We start from the raw sequence: 17,292 nt of genomic DNA on the forward strand, positions 1-17,292 counted from the left end.
GTGCACTTAGATTTAAGGGATAGTTTGGGGCTGGGTCGTATTTGACACAGCCACCAAGATATAGCGATCCTACATGCAAGGGTTCTTTCTTTAAGGGGCAGTTTAGAAAAGAACTTTCAAACAAGCTGACAAAGCTATATTGAGCAGATGTGAGCACCATAACCCGCGGAACATTCCCCATCAATGTCTTTGTGTCAATGGCTAGCGTCGCAATGATGCTGAAATGAAGCGTGCATATTTTTAGCTTCCGTAGATATTCAATCGGGTGTGAAGCATCCCGTGCGATAATTACTTTGTGTGTTGAGGACAGATTGCCACTTCTGCAAATTTCCTTCGAACAATATTCGTTTCTACCAGTAAAGCATACAATGATCTCTTGCAGGTTCAGACCTTGAATCTCTAACCAAGCGACAACCACCAGCTTACAAAGACGACGAGAAGACAGGCGGCAAGGATTCGTCGTGTACTACTGATTCTGAGTAAGCTTTGATCTACATTTCTTAACAGAATTTTGAATTACTTGTTAGCCGATCTATTCATTTTGCGTACTTGAGTTGGCCAGCAGAAGCTTCGCCTTTGTCGTTAGAAAGCTTTCACGTATCCAAAGTAAATGAACTTCACGAGCACTTTATGTATCTGGCAAGTTGCCATTGCTGGGTTTCTGTAATGTGCTTTGCCTATTAGACATGAATGGGAATACGGGTGTTGCCTACGACTGTTTTCTCACAACGAAGGAATCAAGCCTCGGTGTTACCAGAGAACGTACGCGTAACCGCCAAGGACAACACAAGAAATTTCTTGTCAGCATGAATTCCCCGAATGTAGACGAAGAACGAATGAGCAATCGTATATAAACCTTTGCCACTACTGCAAAACAAGCCATCCTTGCGCACATTAAAAATACTTTTTCTCTCTCAACAAAGAGCCACAGTATATCACTATGGTTGAGGTCCGGGGGAGTTGGTATTGCATTCTAAAACTGCTAGTGCACAACACAGAAAGAAAGAAACAAGCCGAGCTGGTATATATCCTCCTGAAATCGGAATACAGCTATGGGACATGATCGCTTTTCAAACTGGTTTTTTATGGTTTGCCGATGTTATGAATGCGCAAAGCATTTTTTGAAATTTATGTGCCATGGTTAGCTGCCAGAAGCTGCCTCGCGATGTAGATGGAAGAAGTAACGATCTCCTCATGTTCGCTATGATAAAAATTGCACTTCATTGGTTAAGACAGAGGTGAAGCTGGAACTACGTTGCCAGCTACATTGCCATGTTGCTGCTGCATCCTGGATTTTCACGCAATCTCGATGACTTCTAAACAGACTTAAAGGTTGCAGGTTGCTCTCCAACGGTTAGATCAATTTAGTGTCAAATTTTCTAAAAGCGGATGAAAAACATTTGAGTAAACCGCTTCCGTACAGTTCCAAATGCATGGTACTTCGTACCCAGGGTGAATATCTTGAGTTATCCGAGCTAATTTTCAAAAAAGAAAAAAAACATTCGGTAGCGTGTTTCACTCCTGCAACACGTGAAGGCGAAAGGCCGCTACACACGTGGCAATGCATTAATTTATACGATCGGAGGGGTCAGACGTGTTGCAAGACATAACGAGCCGCATTGTAACATATTGTGCTGTAGGTCGACCTCCTCAATCACACATGCGAACACCTAATGCGCCACCAAAATATTCTTTCGGTCTTTCTTTCGTTCTCTCTTTCTTTCCGTCTTTCTCCTTTTCTTTCTTTCTTTCTTTCTTTCTTCCTTTCTTTCTTTCTTTCTTTCTTTCTTTCGTTCATTCATATCCAGCAATTGTATCCTTGCTTTCTTACGGGGATATGAGCTATTCCTGAAGGTTATATTTTTTGTCTCACTGGACTAGACGCCGCTTTTTTCCTGCGTGTGAGCCATTGCAACGAGCCACTTACGGCTTTCGCTTTAAAAGATTAAAAGCAATCTGAAATATAATGCGCAAGCGGTCTAAGGAGGATATAAATATGGTCTGTATTCTTAACACCACTGTAGTACAACGTGCTTTGAGATGTCTGACTTGTATTCTGCTCCAAAAAATAAATACATAGGTGGTTGGTTGTAGTTGATCATTGAACATTGCCGTGATCGTGTAGCAGACCCGTCCTTTGAAGATGGGAGCTTCGTGTCATCTCAAGCTTTAAAGATGGGAGCTGCATGGGTCTTGCGCAAGATATTGTGCGCGTTAATAATGTGTGTCAAGACGTGGCCGAATTTGTTAACACAGCCATGAAAATCCGACGGGTTCGACAAAATCGCAACGCAATACTATGCATGTATCTTAAAGTATGCCCTTGAAGCATTTTGGTAGCGTAATTTAAAAAGAATTGTTCGAAATATTTGCACTAGCACAGCAGTGTCAACCCCACAATAAAGAGTGAGGTTGCTGAGAGCGATGCTGTGGTTACCGCGTGCCTTTGCCCAGCGTCCTTTCCGCAAACACCATCGCGGCCTTATCCCTTCTGATTATAACTGGCGCACCGTTAATCTAACTGGCGACGTTGCAAACAGTCGCGAGTGGTAGTGGCGTGGTTTGTCGAAGGCATGCTACTATCCCTTAGCAAGATCACATATACTACGAACTGCGCAAGCGAAAACATAATGCTTCTTTTTTTATTTGGGTGCTGACAAGCACTGATTATATTCTGTCGGGCTCGCCGCGAGTGCTCATTCTTAACGCCCCCCCCCCCTTCCCCACACAAACACTTACACACGTGCGTGCATGTGCGCTCAGATTTACGCACGTGCACTATGCGGTTCTGGTGATATTAGATGCGACCCCTGATATAAATTTGGTGACTTGTTTTCCTTGCTGATTTCAAGACGACACCCATTGATATTAAAAGCATCTGTTGTCACTTTTCCAGAGAAGACTCTCGGCAGAAATTACTCCGCACGACGATGCTGCTCTCCGTGGCATACGCTGCGAACATTGGAGGGACTGGATCTCTCATTGGCACCGGGCCCAACCTTGTACTCAAGGGCCTCATGGATGAGTGAGTGACGTCTGGCCCAAGCTTTCCATTTTGAATTCCTTGTAGTGCGAATAAGATGAAGTTTCGGCACAATTTTTGTACGGTCCATTGGCTTTAGCTATGCAGCCCGGCTTTCGAGCAGCGTTTAGAGCTTTGTCTTAGCTGGTCGCATGTTGAGTCAAACTCTGCAATTAAATTAAATATTCTTCAGCGGATGGTCGCTTCAGATAGAAAGACAGGAATAGCAGGAACGCTATCCAGAAATAGGTTACGCCTGCTACCCTGCGCGAGGGGAAGGAAAAAGAAGGTTCTACAAACAACGAATACAGATGCCTGTATATCCACAGAAAAATTGTAAATAAGCTTGCAAATCTCAAAAGTGGCACGTATCGTCGCTGTAGCCTATCTTGCCGGCCCGTGAACCGCGTGAACAGCACCAGCGCGAACGTCCTGTGTAACGATTAGCTTAATATGCTTTGTTGTGCCAGTGACCATATGGTGGGATATGCTGTACTTGTCTCAGCGTGCTTTCATGTGCGCAAAAAAAAGAAAAAAGAGAGGAACCTCAGTCTCATCATGGCTTCACGTGTAACAGGTAGAGTCGTGTGTCACTCCAGAAACGTAAGAATATGAACGAGATACCAAGCCATGAAAGTAGTATACCAGAGCTTCCTTTCGTATAGACGGCGGAGAAATGAACAGAGCTGTGCGAATATTCTAAACTTTCGAATGACTGTTCTCATATTCCGCTAGTCGATTCGGTTTTCGTATGAAAAACCGTCACTATCCCTGAAGAGGAATACTTTTCGAATAGTTCAATTGTTCTATTTGTCAACTGAAAGCAATTAAGTAATAAATTAGAAAAAAAGACTGATAAATTTCAAGCTTGCAGCTATAGCAGACATGCAATTCGAGAAGTCTCGGAATGGAGCAGATTACGTCGCTCAAGCAAGCAGAATTTTTCGGCGGAGCCACTGCCATTAGCACTCGCCAATGAGTCCATATTATGTGAATAAACTGCTCATTTGCTTCTATTTCTCCGTTAGTGCGATTAACAAACAACACTTCATAACGTGCGATGGAACTTGATAACGTTGGGAATATACTAAGGTGTAAAGATAGTGGTGCATTATTGTTGGAACCAGTTGTTAATTACTAGAAAACTATACAAAAAATACTGGGTGCTCGATTCAGTTCAGTTTGCTTCTGGCACTACTGGATTCGTATTCGATTCGGTTGCGCAAATTACTATTCGCACACCTTCAGAAATATCCCAGCCGGAGGCGCTTGAATATATGTAAGCGAGTGTTCGTAAAAGTGATTGCTTCAGATGGGCCACACAGCTCGCAATGCCTGCCCATACACTCCGGAAAGCCCGAGATTTACTGTTATTTCTTTTAAAACCAGGTCTTTTCCAGAGTCCACAGAGTTGACCTTCGCAACGTGGATGCTTTACAATGTGCCAACAATGCTGCTATGCGTTCTCATCGGGTGGATCTACCTTCGATTTCACGGAAGGAAAGCAATGTAAGACATGAAATGTCAGCTGTTCTTTTCTTACTTTCGTACGATATAACATGTCGTTGACAATTGTGTGTCATGAGACCACGCAAGCGTAATTAAAGTAGGTTTTGATGTTGGTGCAGCATATAGGGACCGTATGACTTATGAAGCTGCAAAACACCGCTAGGCCACAATTGTGCAATGAATTGCTGAGGAAGAGTTTACAGCAGCTTGCAGGAGCACACTCATCTGTGCAGCGGCTGCCCTCCATCTGCAGTTCTTAGCAATTTTTAAAGATTACTGCAACGTGATGACTTACAGGGAGTTTACAGTAAACAATTGACAGGCCTCTTGCAACATTAACCAGATAACAATTTTGTTGCACTAGCAGTGGCGTTGCTATGAACAACAGCAAATCGAATTAGCCTGTGGGTTGAAAATGCAGAAAGCTAAAACAATGAACAAAAAATACCTATTCCAACATACACGAGTCACAAACTTGGCTGCTATAGCTGCGTTGTTCTTTTTGTCAGCTCGCAGGATAAGTCAAAATCTAATCACATTTAAAAAATAATCCCTATTGTGCAGTAACATGATACCAAACAGACGGTGATGTCTTTCAGTACAGTGAATATTTTTTATACCAGATGAGAATAAACCGCGCTATTCATTTCTGCTTCGGGAACGGGCAACAGGAAATCGACCTCTCCAGGTGCATCGGAAGAAAAAATTCGGGAGGAGATTTCCAGGAGATACAGGGACTTGGGTCCTATGAGGCAAGTACTGATATTACAGCTATTACGACAAACTCACGGTGCAATACCCTCGACTTTCTTTTTATTGTCGTTGTGTTTGTAGACGATCTGAAGATGACACGAATTGCAAAACTGAAGTTACAAGTACCGACCAGCACATTATAACTTCTTTTTTTTTTCATATCACTGTGATAACTAGTGCAGCTCTGAACGAAGATTAGATGTGCAACCGTCCATAAGTTCTCAATAAGGCTTTATACATTGCTAACGAACGTGTAGTTTTAGCTGACAGAGCATACTGCTAAAAAGGAAGCCGAGCTCGTTTTGAAGCGAACGTTTCTTTGTGCCGTCGTGCACGTTTTGATACTGCGCTGTGGTTTCAACTTGGATAACTAAGAAGGACACGTCTCTTCGTTGCTGGATTTAGTTCGGTGGTGCCCTTAATGCAAATATTTCTGTCTGACGTCCGACAGGCTGTTATGCTGTGTTTCGTGGTGCCGGTGGCTGGTGTGAGGAACGGAGAATGCGCGATGATTAAGCGGAGGTGGGTGATTGAATGAGGTGAAAGGCACAGGAAGAAGTAATCAGGTGGTCCTTATGGTTGGCGCAAACGATGACTTGGTCGCGCTGTGGCGACAGAGTGCAGCCAATTCACAAACCCGGAGGTGGTAGTTTGCCCCCTGGGCTCGGTCGGCCGTGACGGCGGAAGGCCCACGACAAGTTTGCTCACGCCGATTCCGAAAGTGCGTGAGGTCGGCATGATTTTTTTTTCTTTTCGATGCTGACGCCTTCCTGTCAGTTGCCACAACTTCGCAACGTGGCAGTTCTGAGCACGGTAAATAAGAATGGGGCCATTATTGGAAAGGGACGGCTAGCCATAGGATCTGATGTATAATTATGTAGTCGTCCAAGAAAATCTTGTCGGTGTGTCACCGTCTCTCACTCAACGGCAATGCTGCCAACGAGGAGCTATCAACGAGGCGTAACTCTCAAAGAAAACAGACCCCTTCTGGTACGCATGCAGTTGTCATGTTGGTAATAACAGCAGCTTTACAGGATGCCGATGAGGTGTGAGACAGTTCGTCTTCCACGCCAAAACGGCATGCCGTAAGAAATCGTACGAACAACACTTTTTGCATTACAAGAACAACTCGGTTTCTGTAGCAAGCCGCGGATTTCATGCTGGTGCGAAAAAAATGGCATATGGCCCTCCGCGGTAGCTCGGTGGCTATAGCACTGCGCTTCTGAGCTCGAGGTCTCGGGTTCGATCCGGGCAGCGACGGCCGCATTGCGAGGTGGGCGGAATGCAAAAGCGTTCCTGTACTATGCGTTGGGCGCGCGACAATGAACTCCATGTGGTCAAAATTATTGCCGGGCCCCTCTACTACGTCGTGCATCATAATCAGATTGTGATTTTGGCACCTAAAACCCCATACTTCCTTTTTTTTTTAAATTGAGCATGATGAGTTCTTGATGTTCAAACCTCCCGTACACGTAGTCTAAGGTGCAGTAGAATGGTATTTTAGGCGACAGAACATTTCGCAATTTCAAGTAACTTTTTCAAGAAAGCGACAGAAACCAATGAGTTCAGTAATTTCGTTAATCTTGTAAGCATCAGACCGCTTTGCCCACGGCAAAATGCCGTAACCACAGTGTGCTGATCAGGTTGATGAACACGGCCACAGCATAGCAAGCCGCATTATTCAGCTTTGCCGCACATGTCTTTGTCTTCGTGACGCTTCAACTGTTCGCCATCACTTTGATCGCAGCTTTCCCGAGTGGTGCGTCACGTTCCTGATGACGTCAATGATACTTCTCTGGTTCACCATGAAGCCTCAGATGTTCCCTGGCTGGGTGGAAATGCATCCTTATGGAAAGTAAGTCTCTGGTGTGGGCGCGCACCTCAGCTGTTTTACTGCTGCCGGATTATTCGTGTAAAAGGAATAATTGAAACGCTTGCCGATATAAAAAGGTTGTTTGTTCTTTGGTTATTAACTGCTCATAACGATCAGTGGTGTTTATAGGCGCAAGGGCCAGATGTGGCCGAAGAGCGTCAAGGCGATGTCAATTAATAACCCCTGCAATATAAGAAGTTTGAGTCCACCATCCGAAAATTATAGGTAATCCTCACACACACACGTTTAAAAAATTACGCGAGGGAAGAATATAAATAGAAAGCAACAAGAAATAGTCACAAGCTTTCACAATTACCGTGGCATAAAGCCCCATAAGAACACTCTACAAATATACAAGAGTCGTTGTAAGTTCTTTATATCTGTGCGTGAAGGTGGTGTGTGTGTGGGGGGGGGGGAACTTCATATTGCCAGAAACTGCGCTTCGTTTTAGAGCTGCACTGTAGTTTGCGGTAAGAGCTAGCACTTAGCGAATTACTGTAAATATTCTCACTTCTATTGAATTCGTAGTTCAGCTGATAGAGGAGGTTCTCTTGAGAGCTGCATGATATAAGCGATTAACATTGTATTTCTCTGGCAGATTTTATAATTTTGTTTTTGCGGTTTCGAGATAAACTGTCCAAATAGTTTGCAGTGCACGGTGTGCCAACAAAACCGATAATTATTTCAGCTACTAAGCTCAGTACAGACGTTCTTATCCATCCAGGCAAAGTTTGTCTAAAACGCAAAAATGTCGCCGAGTGTGGTGAACATAATTAACTGCCTAATTTGTTCGTGCCGTCTTTTTCGGTGAAATTCACCCGAGCTCCCTCGACTTTGGGAAAGGATACTCTGTACACGGAGAAAAGCACTGACTTCGGTTTTGCTTACGGCCCTTTATGGATGCCTGAATCTGCGCCTTGCGGACTGCGAGTGTTCGTTGGCTCACGAGTGCGTTTTGCGACGCTTTCGGTCATAACGAGGGCTGGCCCTCAACCTGTTTACGTGCACGCAGATTCATAAAGTCGTCCGCCCCCGCCATGATGGTGACGTTCCTGTTGTTCGTGATTCCCAAGGATCCCCGCAAGCGCGGCGGTCGAACCCTCATCACGTGGCGGGAGGCCAGCGAGCGCGCTCAGTGGGGCGTCATGATTCTCATCGGAGGGGGCATGTGCCTCGCCGAGGGCTGCAAGGTAGCACTATACTCTTTCGACCCTGACTCTCGCATTGCGTCAGAAGCTTTTTTTTTTTCATTCCTATCCTATGCCAGAGTCGTGCGCTGCACACCGAACGTCTAAGAATATATGCGGAGAGAAAAGCAGAAAAAAAAATCAAAAGAGAGAACGCAACTTCCTATCAGGTTTTCCTTTCTTTTCTTTCTTTTGTGGGTGATTGAAGCAGCTTGACGGGGGGCCGTGATTCCTGTCACGCTGTGGTTACGGCTTTTATCTCGACTTACTTAAAACACAGAATTTAAATTACTAAGGCAGGTGAGTGTCAGCCGCTAACCCAGCATCCGCTCACTGTCCGTGTCATAACTCCACAGCAGCGTGTGTAGTCGGGATGGTTGGTACATCTTGGTAAACTGTATGTTTTTACAAGCGCGACGCCGCACACAGTGTTTCGCTTTCCTGTGGCTCATTCTCTGTGCCCTTTGTTGCGCTGTGAAATATCCGTTCCTCAGCGTATCTCCGTACTTCGTCGCAGTTAGCGAGTGTTTTTGTCCGTTTAGGAATAAGCGGCTCTTCTGAGCGCAGATTAGCACTATGATATTAGCCTAAAGAAATATTTCACCCAAATTTTTATTCTGCATCATTTATTCAAATCAATGTCGACATTATTATAAGCAGTTCGACTAGGGAATTGCTCTTGCCACTTGATTGATGTCATTGTTTGCGAGCGGCCATCCTAAATCTTTGGTTTGAGAACACTCGCGCTAAGCTGTCAGAGATGAGTCATGCGCTACACGCTGGTTGCTGGTTCGTATAGGTCTCTTCTGTACAGCGGCCTTGCTACCTTCGAGGGGTTTTTGGCGTATTTCAGAATGTGCTGTGCGATACCACTTTTAGCGATGCCATATTTACGAAGATACCGCTCACGACAATTACCTGAGACAGAACCATATACCGTAAGAGGTTACATGTATGGCGTATGCTAGAGATATTTTTTTAAATATAAACGAAACTGTACCGAATTCCTTGAAGTAATGGCGCAGGAACTGGCTTACAGCATGGCAAACAATACCGTAAGCACAGAGCTGAAAGCGCAGTGCTATCTATTGAATTATAGGCAAGCTATGTGGGCACAGAATAGCTACGTTTTCTGTACGTGGCGCACATTTATGTCAACTCGCAATGCAAAAATTAAACTCGATCTACCTCAGAAGTAAGCGGAAGTTGCAGGAATTTTTATCGTGCTGCAACAGTTTTGTCTCAGAGTCGCAATGACATTTAAGAAAAGGTGATCGCTTTTCCCACTCCATATCTTCAGCCCTCCCACTTCTTCAACAAAGGTCGGAAACAACTGAGCACGAGTCATGAGCTTGCGGTCATAGTTATACCACTGGATAATAAGAAAAATGTTCACCGATTCATAGCTGCGGTCTATTGAGGTCAATGAAAAGAGACAGCACTGTTAAAAGATATATAATAAAGATGAATTACATGGCCATTCCGCTGCCGATCCTAATGAGATTCTATTCAAAAGTTTCAAATTTCACACGCGTCATTCCGTGCTCCAGAAAGAGATACTTATTATCAGAGAAAAGCTGAGAGGTGGGCCTGAATCAATGTTCTGACCAGCTGCTCGGTGTTGGGGGACGGGGAAAGGGTGTAGAAAGAAAGAATAGAGAATACGTTGATTATGAGGATGAAGATGGTGATGAAAATCTTGCATGCTCCAAGACTCTTTAAAGTCTGGAAAAACATTGTCGAGAGCCTTTAGACAATCAGGCTGATGACGAGGATCAGGTGAAGGTCCAAATAGAACCTTTTCAGTCAATGGGGCAACGACAAAGTTCGACAAGATGGCCGTCAGCGATTTTCTCTGTACATCAAATCAGGGGTAGATGCACGAGAGGTGTTCTGTCGCCTCAGGAATGCAGCATTTCTCCCAACTGCGTGCGTCCGCCCAGCCGATGAGATGCAGGTAGCGCCGGGTGAAGGCCACATCTTATCGTAATCTGTAAAACAAGCTTTTATTACATCTTTTCGTGGGAGGTGGTACCCGTGTTTTCATCTCTCGGGCGAGTTCGTGAAGGCGGCGATCACTATGACCTGAGGAAGCCCAATATACTGCGGTATTATCGCGCGTGTGTCTATACCCTGATGCATTAGTGTCTGGTCGTGAAAATGGGACAGACACTGGCGTGGCATTAATGTTGGCCATCTTTGCCTCCCCGTCGGCGAGCTCGTTTCCATGTAAGCCACAGCGTTCCGGAATCCACTGAAACCTTACGCAACGGCCAGCTCTTAGGGCGACGTCGTGTGATTCGATAACCTCTTGAGCAAGGATGTAGTAACATCCTCCTAATAGTAAGGCCAGTAGGAACAGTGCTATCAAAAGCGTATTACGTTCTTATTACGAGCCTTTCTATTTTATTCCTCGGTTCTAGCAATCTGGCCTGTCAGCTCTCCTGGTGCACCATCTGAAGAGCCTTGACGTGCTTCCTCACGCGCTGACGGTCCTCGTCCTGTGCTTCGCTGCCTCCATGTTCACCGAAGTGACGAGCAACACAGCCATCAGTTCCATACTCTTGCCCGTCGTCTGCGAAATGGTGAGCACACGGGGACAGAGTGCGTGCCGATAAATCAAGGCAGGCACGTTAACCACTAGAGGCCCTGTTGGCTACCTATGCTCGAGAGAAGGAGTCAGAGGGAATCGAAAACGGAGGAGATCGCGAAAGCATGGGTGTTGTGCTCAACGCGGGCACGCACTAGATGGCGCCCACAACTCACTATCGGCAGTCGTCTTAAGCCAGAGACGTTTAGAGTACTGTTGGGGAGACAAAAGCAGGAAATCAACAGATAGGACTGGATCTCGTACATGCATAGGTAACTATACAATGTAGACGTAGACGTATTACGAAACAAAGAAAATATTAGATATATAAGAAATGTTACATTAACAAATACCTCTTAATTATGGGATTAGCTCAAGCCGGCTAGGGGACTATTTGTCGCCGCCCCGTTTCAAAAGGGCAGATGCCAATAAATCATAATCATCATAAAAATATTCCCCATTATCATCAGTCTGTTCCGTTGCCTGTGCTTTTCTTATTTTTAGATACCGGCCGCTAGCAGGTTACTAAAGTTCTTGCTCTGACTTGTGGGTTAAAGACGATGCTAGACGGTGGAACAGAAATTATTTTTTCACGCTAATTCATTGTTTAACACGAGACATCAAAATATCACATTATGTTAATGACATTCTTCAATCATACGAAATACGGGTTGCTAGACGTCTCCGTGCTTGGGAATCTAACGCTGATTTTCTAATAAATAACTGATATGTGTGAAAGCGCGCGGGTTTAACATGTTATGGGATCAGAAAGAAAAGGTAGAGCGTATAGCAACCAGCTGTAACTCATGGATATTCTTGTTTTAATGACACCGGTCGGGTTTGGGGCCATCAGGACGTTCTAGGAACCGCCGCCTGTTATGGATCTGTCAAAGCGGCAATGTTTCTTGGCCGACCTCATATAACGAGTCATCTGTAACTCACTGCTCAACACAAACGATTCGTTGGTTGGATTTATTTGAATATTGACTGCACACCCTCGTTCTCTTCTTTTGTTCTCGTTTGTAGCTGTTGTCGTTATACGTCGTGGAAACTACAACACCATTATAGAATAGCACTGACATTAGCTGTAGCTGTTTGCGAGCACTCGACAACAAGGGCTTGAAATTCGAGAGAAATCAAAATATTCTTCTTCTATTTCAGGCTATAGCGATAGGGGTGCACCCGCTGTACCTCGCGATGCCGGTGACGATCGGCTGCTCGTTCTCCTTCATGCTCCCGGCTGCCACACCTCCTAATGCGATCGTGTACGAGCTGGCGAAGCTGAAAATTCCTGAAATGGTGAGTCTGGTATCACTCAATCACGTCTCTGCAATGCAGTAGCACACACAGAGAATTCTTATTGCTTTCTCATGCGACAAAGAACGACGTAGAACTTTTCTGCTCCTATACGCAATACTCCAAGATAACAGACTGAACTATAGTCTGACCACTGACTTAGTAGCCAGAAAACGACATTGCACTTTATAGAGATTTAGTTACTTTCACAACACAACGCAGCGAGCTGTACAATTACTTGAACTAGCAGACCTAAATTATGGGCTTACGAGGATGTTTCGAGTGGCACTGTTCAGTTAAGCGATACTTTGACGCTTCTAATTCTGCTCTTAGTTGTCTAACGCGCTCAATGTATTACTTTTTCACACATGAAGACAGGTATCACTCGTTCACACTGTCCAAATACTTGATTCAATCATGAAATTATTAGAATATCTAGTATAGGGAAGGAACATCTGTGTCGTATCAAGTAATTCAGTCGTAGGAGAGCCTGGCTTTGGCTGTTACCAGCCTTAGGCCCATCGTGGAACTGCGGATCGGGACATAAAGAACATCTTTATGCATTTTTATTCAAAGCATTCGCTAAATTATTTCCCATCTATATTTTTAGTTTCAAATGGAAATTTCGAATCACCAAAGGCCATTTTGGGTATCAGCTGTAAATAAAACCTAACGTTGATTGAAGCTCAGCTAAACAATATTATACATTGTTTCAGTCGAAATTGCTATGTGGGAGCTGGACTACTACAAAATAAGTTGAAAGAAACTGTGCATGCACTGCTCCTCCTCCTTTATTTCGTAATTTTTCATTTTTGATGACATTGTCACTTTATTGTAGCTTCACTGTCATTTTTTTCATTCTTTATTATGGCATCGAATCCTGAAGTACACGTGCCACTAGCTACATTCTTTTCATTCCCGAACGCATTCTACAATTGGATTGGATTCTGGGGTTTTACGTGCAAAAACCACCATCTGATTTTGAGGCACGCCGTGGTAGGGGACTGCGGATTAGTTTTGACCACTTGGGGTTCTTTCACGTGGCGTCAATTGACGGGGTACGGAGGTTGTTGCATTTCAACCCCATCGAGACGTGGCCACCACGGCCGCGATTTTATCCGCAGCACCAAAGCCCCTAAGCCGCAGCGGTAGGTCGCAATACCATTCTGGGTAATTTTCTGAGGATGCACGGCTACTTGTTTTATGTCTATTGCAAGACACGTTGATGTTTCACAAACCTTTATAAGTACTTCTTTCGTTTGTTTCCGCAGGCAAAGCCAGGTTTCGCCATGAACATGATCTGCGTCCTCGTGGAAGTGGGAATGATTCACGCGATAGGCTTTCCCATCTTTGGCCTGGGGAAGTTGCCCGACTGGGCTAGGCCCACCCAAGCGACAGTGTCTTCGATTGCAGTGCCAAACGCGACAGACGTTGTGTCATTACAGACAGTGTTGACCACATTCAACTACACACAAACGGCATGAAGAGTGTATGTGACTGACGTCAATTTATCCCTCTTAATTTCTCGGCTATCTGTGAAGCTCCGACATGGCGCATCGTTCTACTCCTTGTGTCTTCACGAAGCCAGGTGCAAAAACGGCTATTCTTTAGCAGCGAAAAAAGACAGCGAAAAAGACGAATCGAAAAGCGCCAGTCTTTACGCATCCTTTTTTTTTTCTCAAGGAACCTAGCGCTACGCTGACACTGAGCATTCTCGCATAAGTTCAAAGACATGCATGTACGGATAAATTACTATTGAGTTGACATGATCGAGGGCATGCGCTTCAAGGACTGAAGGAGCGAGAGGTGTGACCGTACAGCAGCGGCAATCACTTTACGATGACGAACCAAGCTGCAACGAATACCTTGTTTCTCCATGGCGAAGACATGAGCTCTTCAAAGAGCCACGTCCACTGTTCTTTTGGCACAACTTCAGCGCGCAGGCTACTGTGTCCTGTGTGCTAGGCTAAACTGAAGGCCAAGAAAGAACCACAACCGAAAGGAATTATCACAGATTCAGAACTTTTTTAAGCGCAACGCAACACTTGAAAAAGAAATTCTATTAGGCGATGTCAAGTGCAAGTGAAGTGTCAGTTGTTTCGGTAGTCCTTTTTTTTAACTGTGAATCCCGTTTGGTTGCCCATTTTCTTTGTTGCCGAGTTTCTTTACAGAGTGCCACGAACACTATCACTGAGCGTTTGTCACCTGCGATTAATCTGTTGGCGACTTTCAAGAAGTAAGGGCGCGAGGAATCTATCACGCCGGGAGTGCAGACCGCTAGCATGTGAGCTTAGAAGCGAGTGCTAGGCATGAGTACACAACACAGTTCGTGTACCGATGTGTGCCTTCCCGTCAAGCGTCCTAGCGAAATTGCAGAGCCTAAATAACAGTTCGTGTCTGTAAAGGAAGGCTATTATTGGTCATTCTCGAGAGCTTCCAGACCTGTATTTGGAGAAAGGGCTGCCTACGATATGTATACGCAGGACATATTGGCGTCACCCCGCTGGGCGCACCAGTTTGCATAACAAAAATCGGACGCTTCTTTGGGAGCCAACACGCTTGCGTAATCAAAAGCAATGACCGAGAAAAAATCCGCATTACAAGCCACGAGTCTGTCAGTGCGAGTAACGTTTGAACGTTGTAAATCCTAATCGCAAATCGTCACGGTTTGGTTGCAATCGTAATCGTAAGACGCGAATGTTTGTGTCGTGAAACCTTGAAACGTTTTGCATGCATTTACATGGTAGTGCTAGCGGCTCATCTCTTTCGCAATGGTGCGAATGAATTCTCTTACACATTCCATTTGAAGGATAAAAAACTCGCACGACTGCACGATTTCTCTTCAAAGCAATGGCCGAGAAGTTATTGTATCACATTATTCTTGTACATACTTTCACAAAAAGCATATTACGGAAGATTTTCACAGCCGTTTTTGTTCTTCGTGAATGCTAGTCTCCCGCGTACAGAATTGATTTTGATGCTGCATGTCCTTCCAAACGAGGAGCAGTTAACATCATTGCCATTTCTTGTGTATGTAGACCAATCGGCATAGCTATACAAGAGATAAGCAATAAATAAAAACGCTGCGTGATTTTATTAGCAACGAGAAGTTAGGGACAAGTGTGTGGAGCTTCGCTGCTCTCTCATCGCGTGACGAACATGACCTTTAACATTCCAAATTCCAGCCACGATACAACCAGTGACATTGAGTGTTATGTAGTGTCCAATAAATGCATTCATCTGAGTTGCACAGAAAAACAAAGCAAACTGCAGCGCGTGCCGCAATCCAACCGACGACCCCATGTTCATTTCGTCATCAAGATTGGTCGTCGTTCGTTGAAACCGGTTTGCGGCCGCTAAGGGAATTAGTAGTTGATGTCTCGAATATTTGAACTTGAATGCCTACATCATAGATAACATTACACCGCCAAATAATTACCACTAAGGCCGCATTGCTATGAGAACCAGGTCTCTGGATATTTTCTTAGTTCTTCACAATGCTATACTGTGTAGCAGCTTTATTTGTACAGCATTTTGCTTTTAGTAATCTTAGTTCCTTAATTACGTCACTATGTACATTCATTAAGCGGTACACATCACACACAGCCCTTGCTGGAACAAGTGCCTGAAGACGCGGCTGCCTCATCGTCCAATACCGTCCATTAAAAACGCCAGGCAAAAGTCGACGTTGTAGTCTGTGGGACTGCTTCTGTGTATATAAGTTGTAAAAATGTAGTTCAACCAATGACTCTGTATTTATCATGTACAGAAAAACATATTAACATGCCACGTGAACATCCTCGCGTTAACATCTGCAGTAGCAAGCGAAGCAAGATGTTGTGTACACGTCGGAAATAAAGCATCTTTTCTTATTGACTTTCGCTGTTTTAAGGTGTTCTTTCTGAAGTTGCTGCAACAGGTATTAGTTTTCTGCGAGTTCATTTGATTAAATATATATTCGTGTATCTTATTACATCAAGAATCAATCAATCACTCCTTTGTTTTTGAGCTGAATATTGGGGTCCTCCCGGCGGAAAAGTTGTTCCGTACAAAGGGAGCGTGCCTAAGAGCCCACGTACATGGAAGCGGTTTCGAAGGCCATCGGAAAAGTACAGTCTTGGGCTAGTTGGTAATACATGGTTACACTGGAAGCACAGCGCGGGACAAGACGATCGACAAAGACTAGAAAGGACAAGCGCTAACTTTCACAGGCCAGTTGTGTAAAAATGTGCTCTAACGCTTTACAACAATTGAGGACATCATGTAAGAATAAGAAAACACAGAAGAAATTCGAGTGTTTAAGTACAAATTAAACTACGGTACTTTTCCACTGAATATCGAACCTGAATTTATATTCCGAAATGCTTATTACACTATGCGATCAAAAAATACTAAATGCGAACACAAATCGAAAAATAGAAAAAATAATAAAAAATACAATGCACGAAGCTAATAATCATATAAATGCTACTAGGATGATATAAAAGAACATTCACAAAGAGTACGAAAATAGTCACGGATTTATTTTCTAGTGTACGTAGCGAAGCCCACGTCTATCTGTTGATATCTGTTAAGCAATGGTGGAGGCGTGAAACTCGGTGACTCAAGAAAATAGCTCGTAGTGGAGCGAGCCATCGTTGTCGCCGCGGGTGTATGAGTCACTTTGTTAGATGTGTAGTACTTTTGCTTCTCTCTTTCCCCCTCCTTCCAAAACAAGAAAGAAAAGAGAGATAAATCTGATGTGTCAGTTACTGCATCATTACATTCTATGTGGTTGTCACACCATATGAAGCAATGCCTTGTGATCACTGGGCGCAGAAACACTGAAAAAATTCCAATAAAAGCCTTATAGTCACGCAGAAATACGCGTAAACACTTGCGCTGAGGTGAATGGTTGCATTGAACGAGGACGGAAGTACTGGCCGGTTCGTAAGTTTCTAACAAAGAAGGCCTCAGGTCATGTGCGCCGATGGAAGTCCGACAATTTCGCGTTCTGCGTTTCCCGATTAAATGCTAATAAATGGCAATGAACCTATGCTAAATTGAGTAAGTTCATGCTGGC

At 44.3% G+C, this 17,292-nt stretch overlaps 1 protein-coding gene across 2 annotated transcripts in view; it reads left to right on the plus strand.

Annotated features, from left to right (window-relative positions):
- The window catches only part of LOC142576000 (Na(+)/citrate cotransporter-like), a 66,397-nt gene extending 50,291 nt beyond the window's left edge, over window positions 1-16,106 (plus strand). For both annotated transcript variants that reach the window (XM_075685866.1, XM_075685867.1), the window contains exons 6-14: window positions 383-479; window positions 2,897-3,025; window positions 4,412-4,531; window positions 5,203-5,283; window positions 7,032-7,139; window positions 8,170-8,347; window positions 10,768-10,929; window positions 12,096-12,233; window positions 13,502-16,106. In XM_075685866.1, the coding sequence (XP_075541981.1) occupies window positions 383-479; window positions 2,897-3,025; window positions 4,412-4,531; window positions 5,203-5,283; window positions 7,032-7,139; window positions 8,170-8,347; window positions 10,768-10,929; window positions 12,096-12,233; window positions 13,502-13,714 (1,226 nt within the window). In that variant the 3' untranslated portion in view covers window positions 13,715-16,106. The remainder of the gene's footprint in view (window positions 1-382; window positions 480-2,896; window positions 3,026-4,411; window positions 4,532-5,202; window positions 5,284-7,031; window positions 7,140-8,169; window positions 8,348-10,767; window positions 10,930-12,095; window positions 12,234-13,501) is intronic.
- Window positions 16,107-17,292: the final 1,186 nt, after the last annotated feature.

This window comes from Dermacentor variabilis, chromosome 3 (assembly GCF_050947875.1).
Source record: "Dermacentor variabilis isolate Ectoservices chromosome 3, ASM5094787v1, whole genome shotgun sequence".
In the NCBI taxonomy this organism is placed as follows: Eukaryota; Metazoa; Arthropoda; class Arachnida; order Ixodida; family Ixodidae; genus Dermacentor; species Dermacentor variabilis.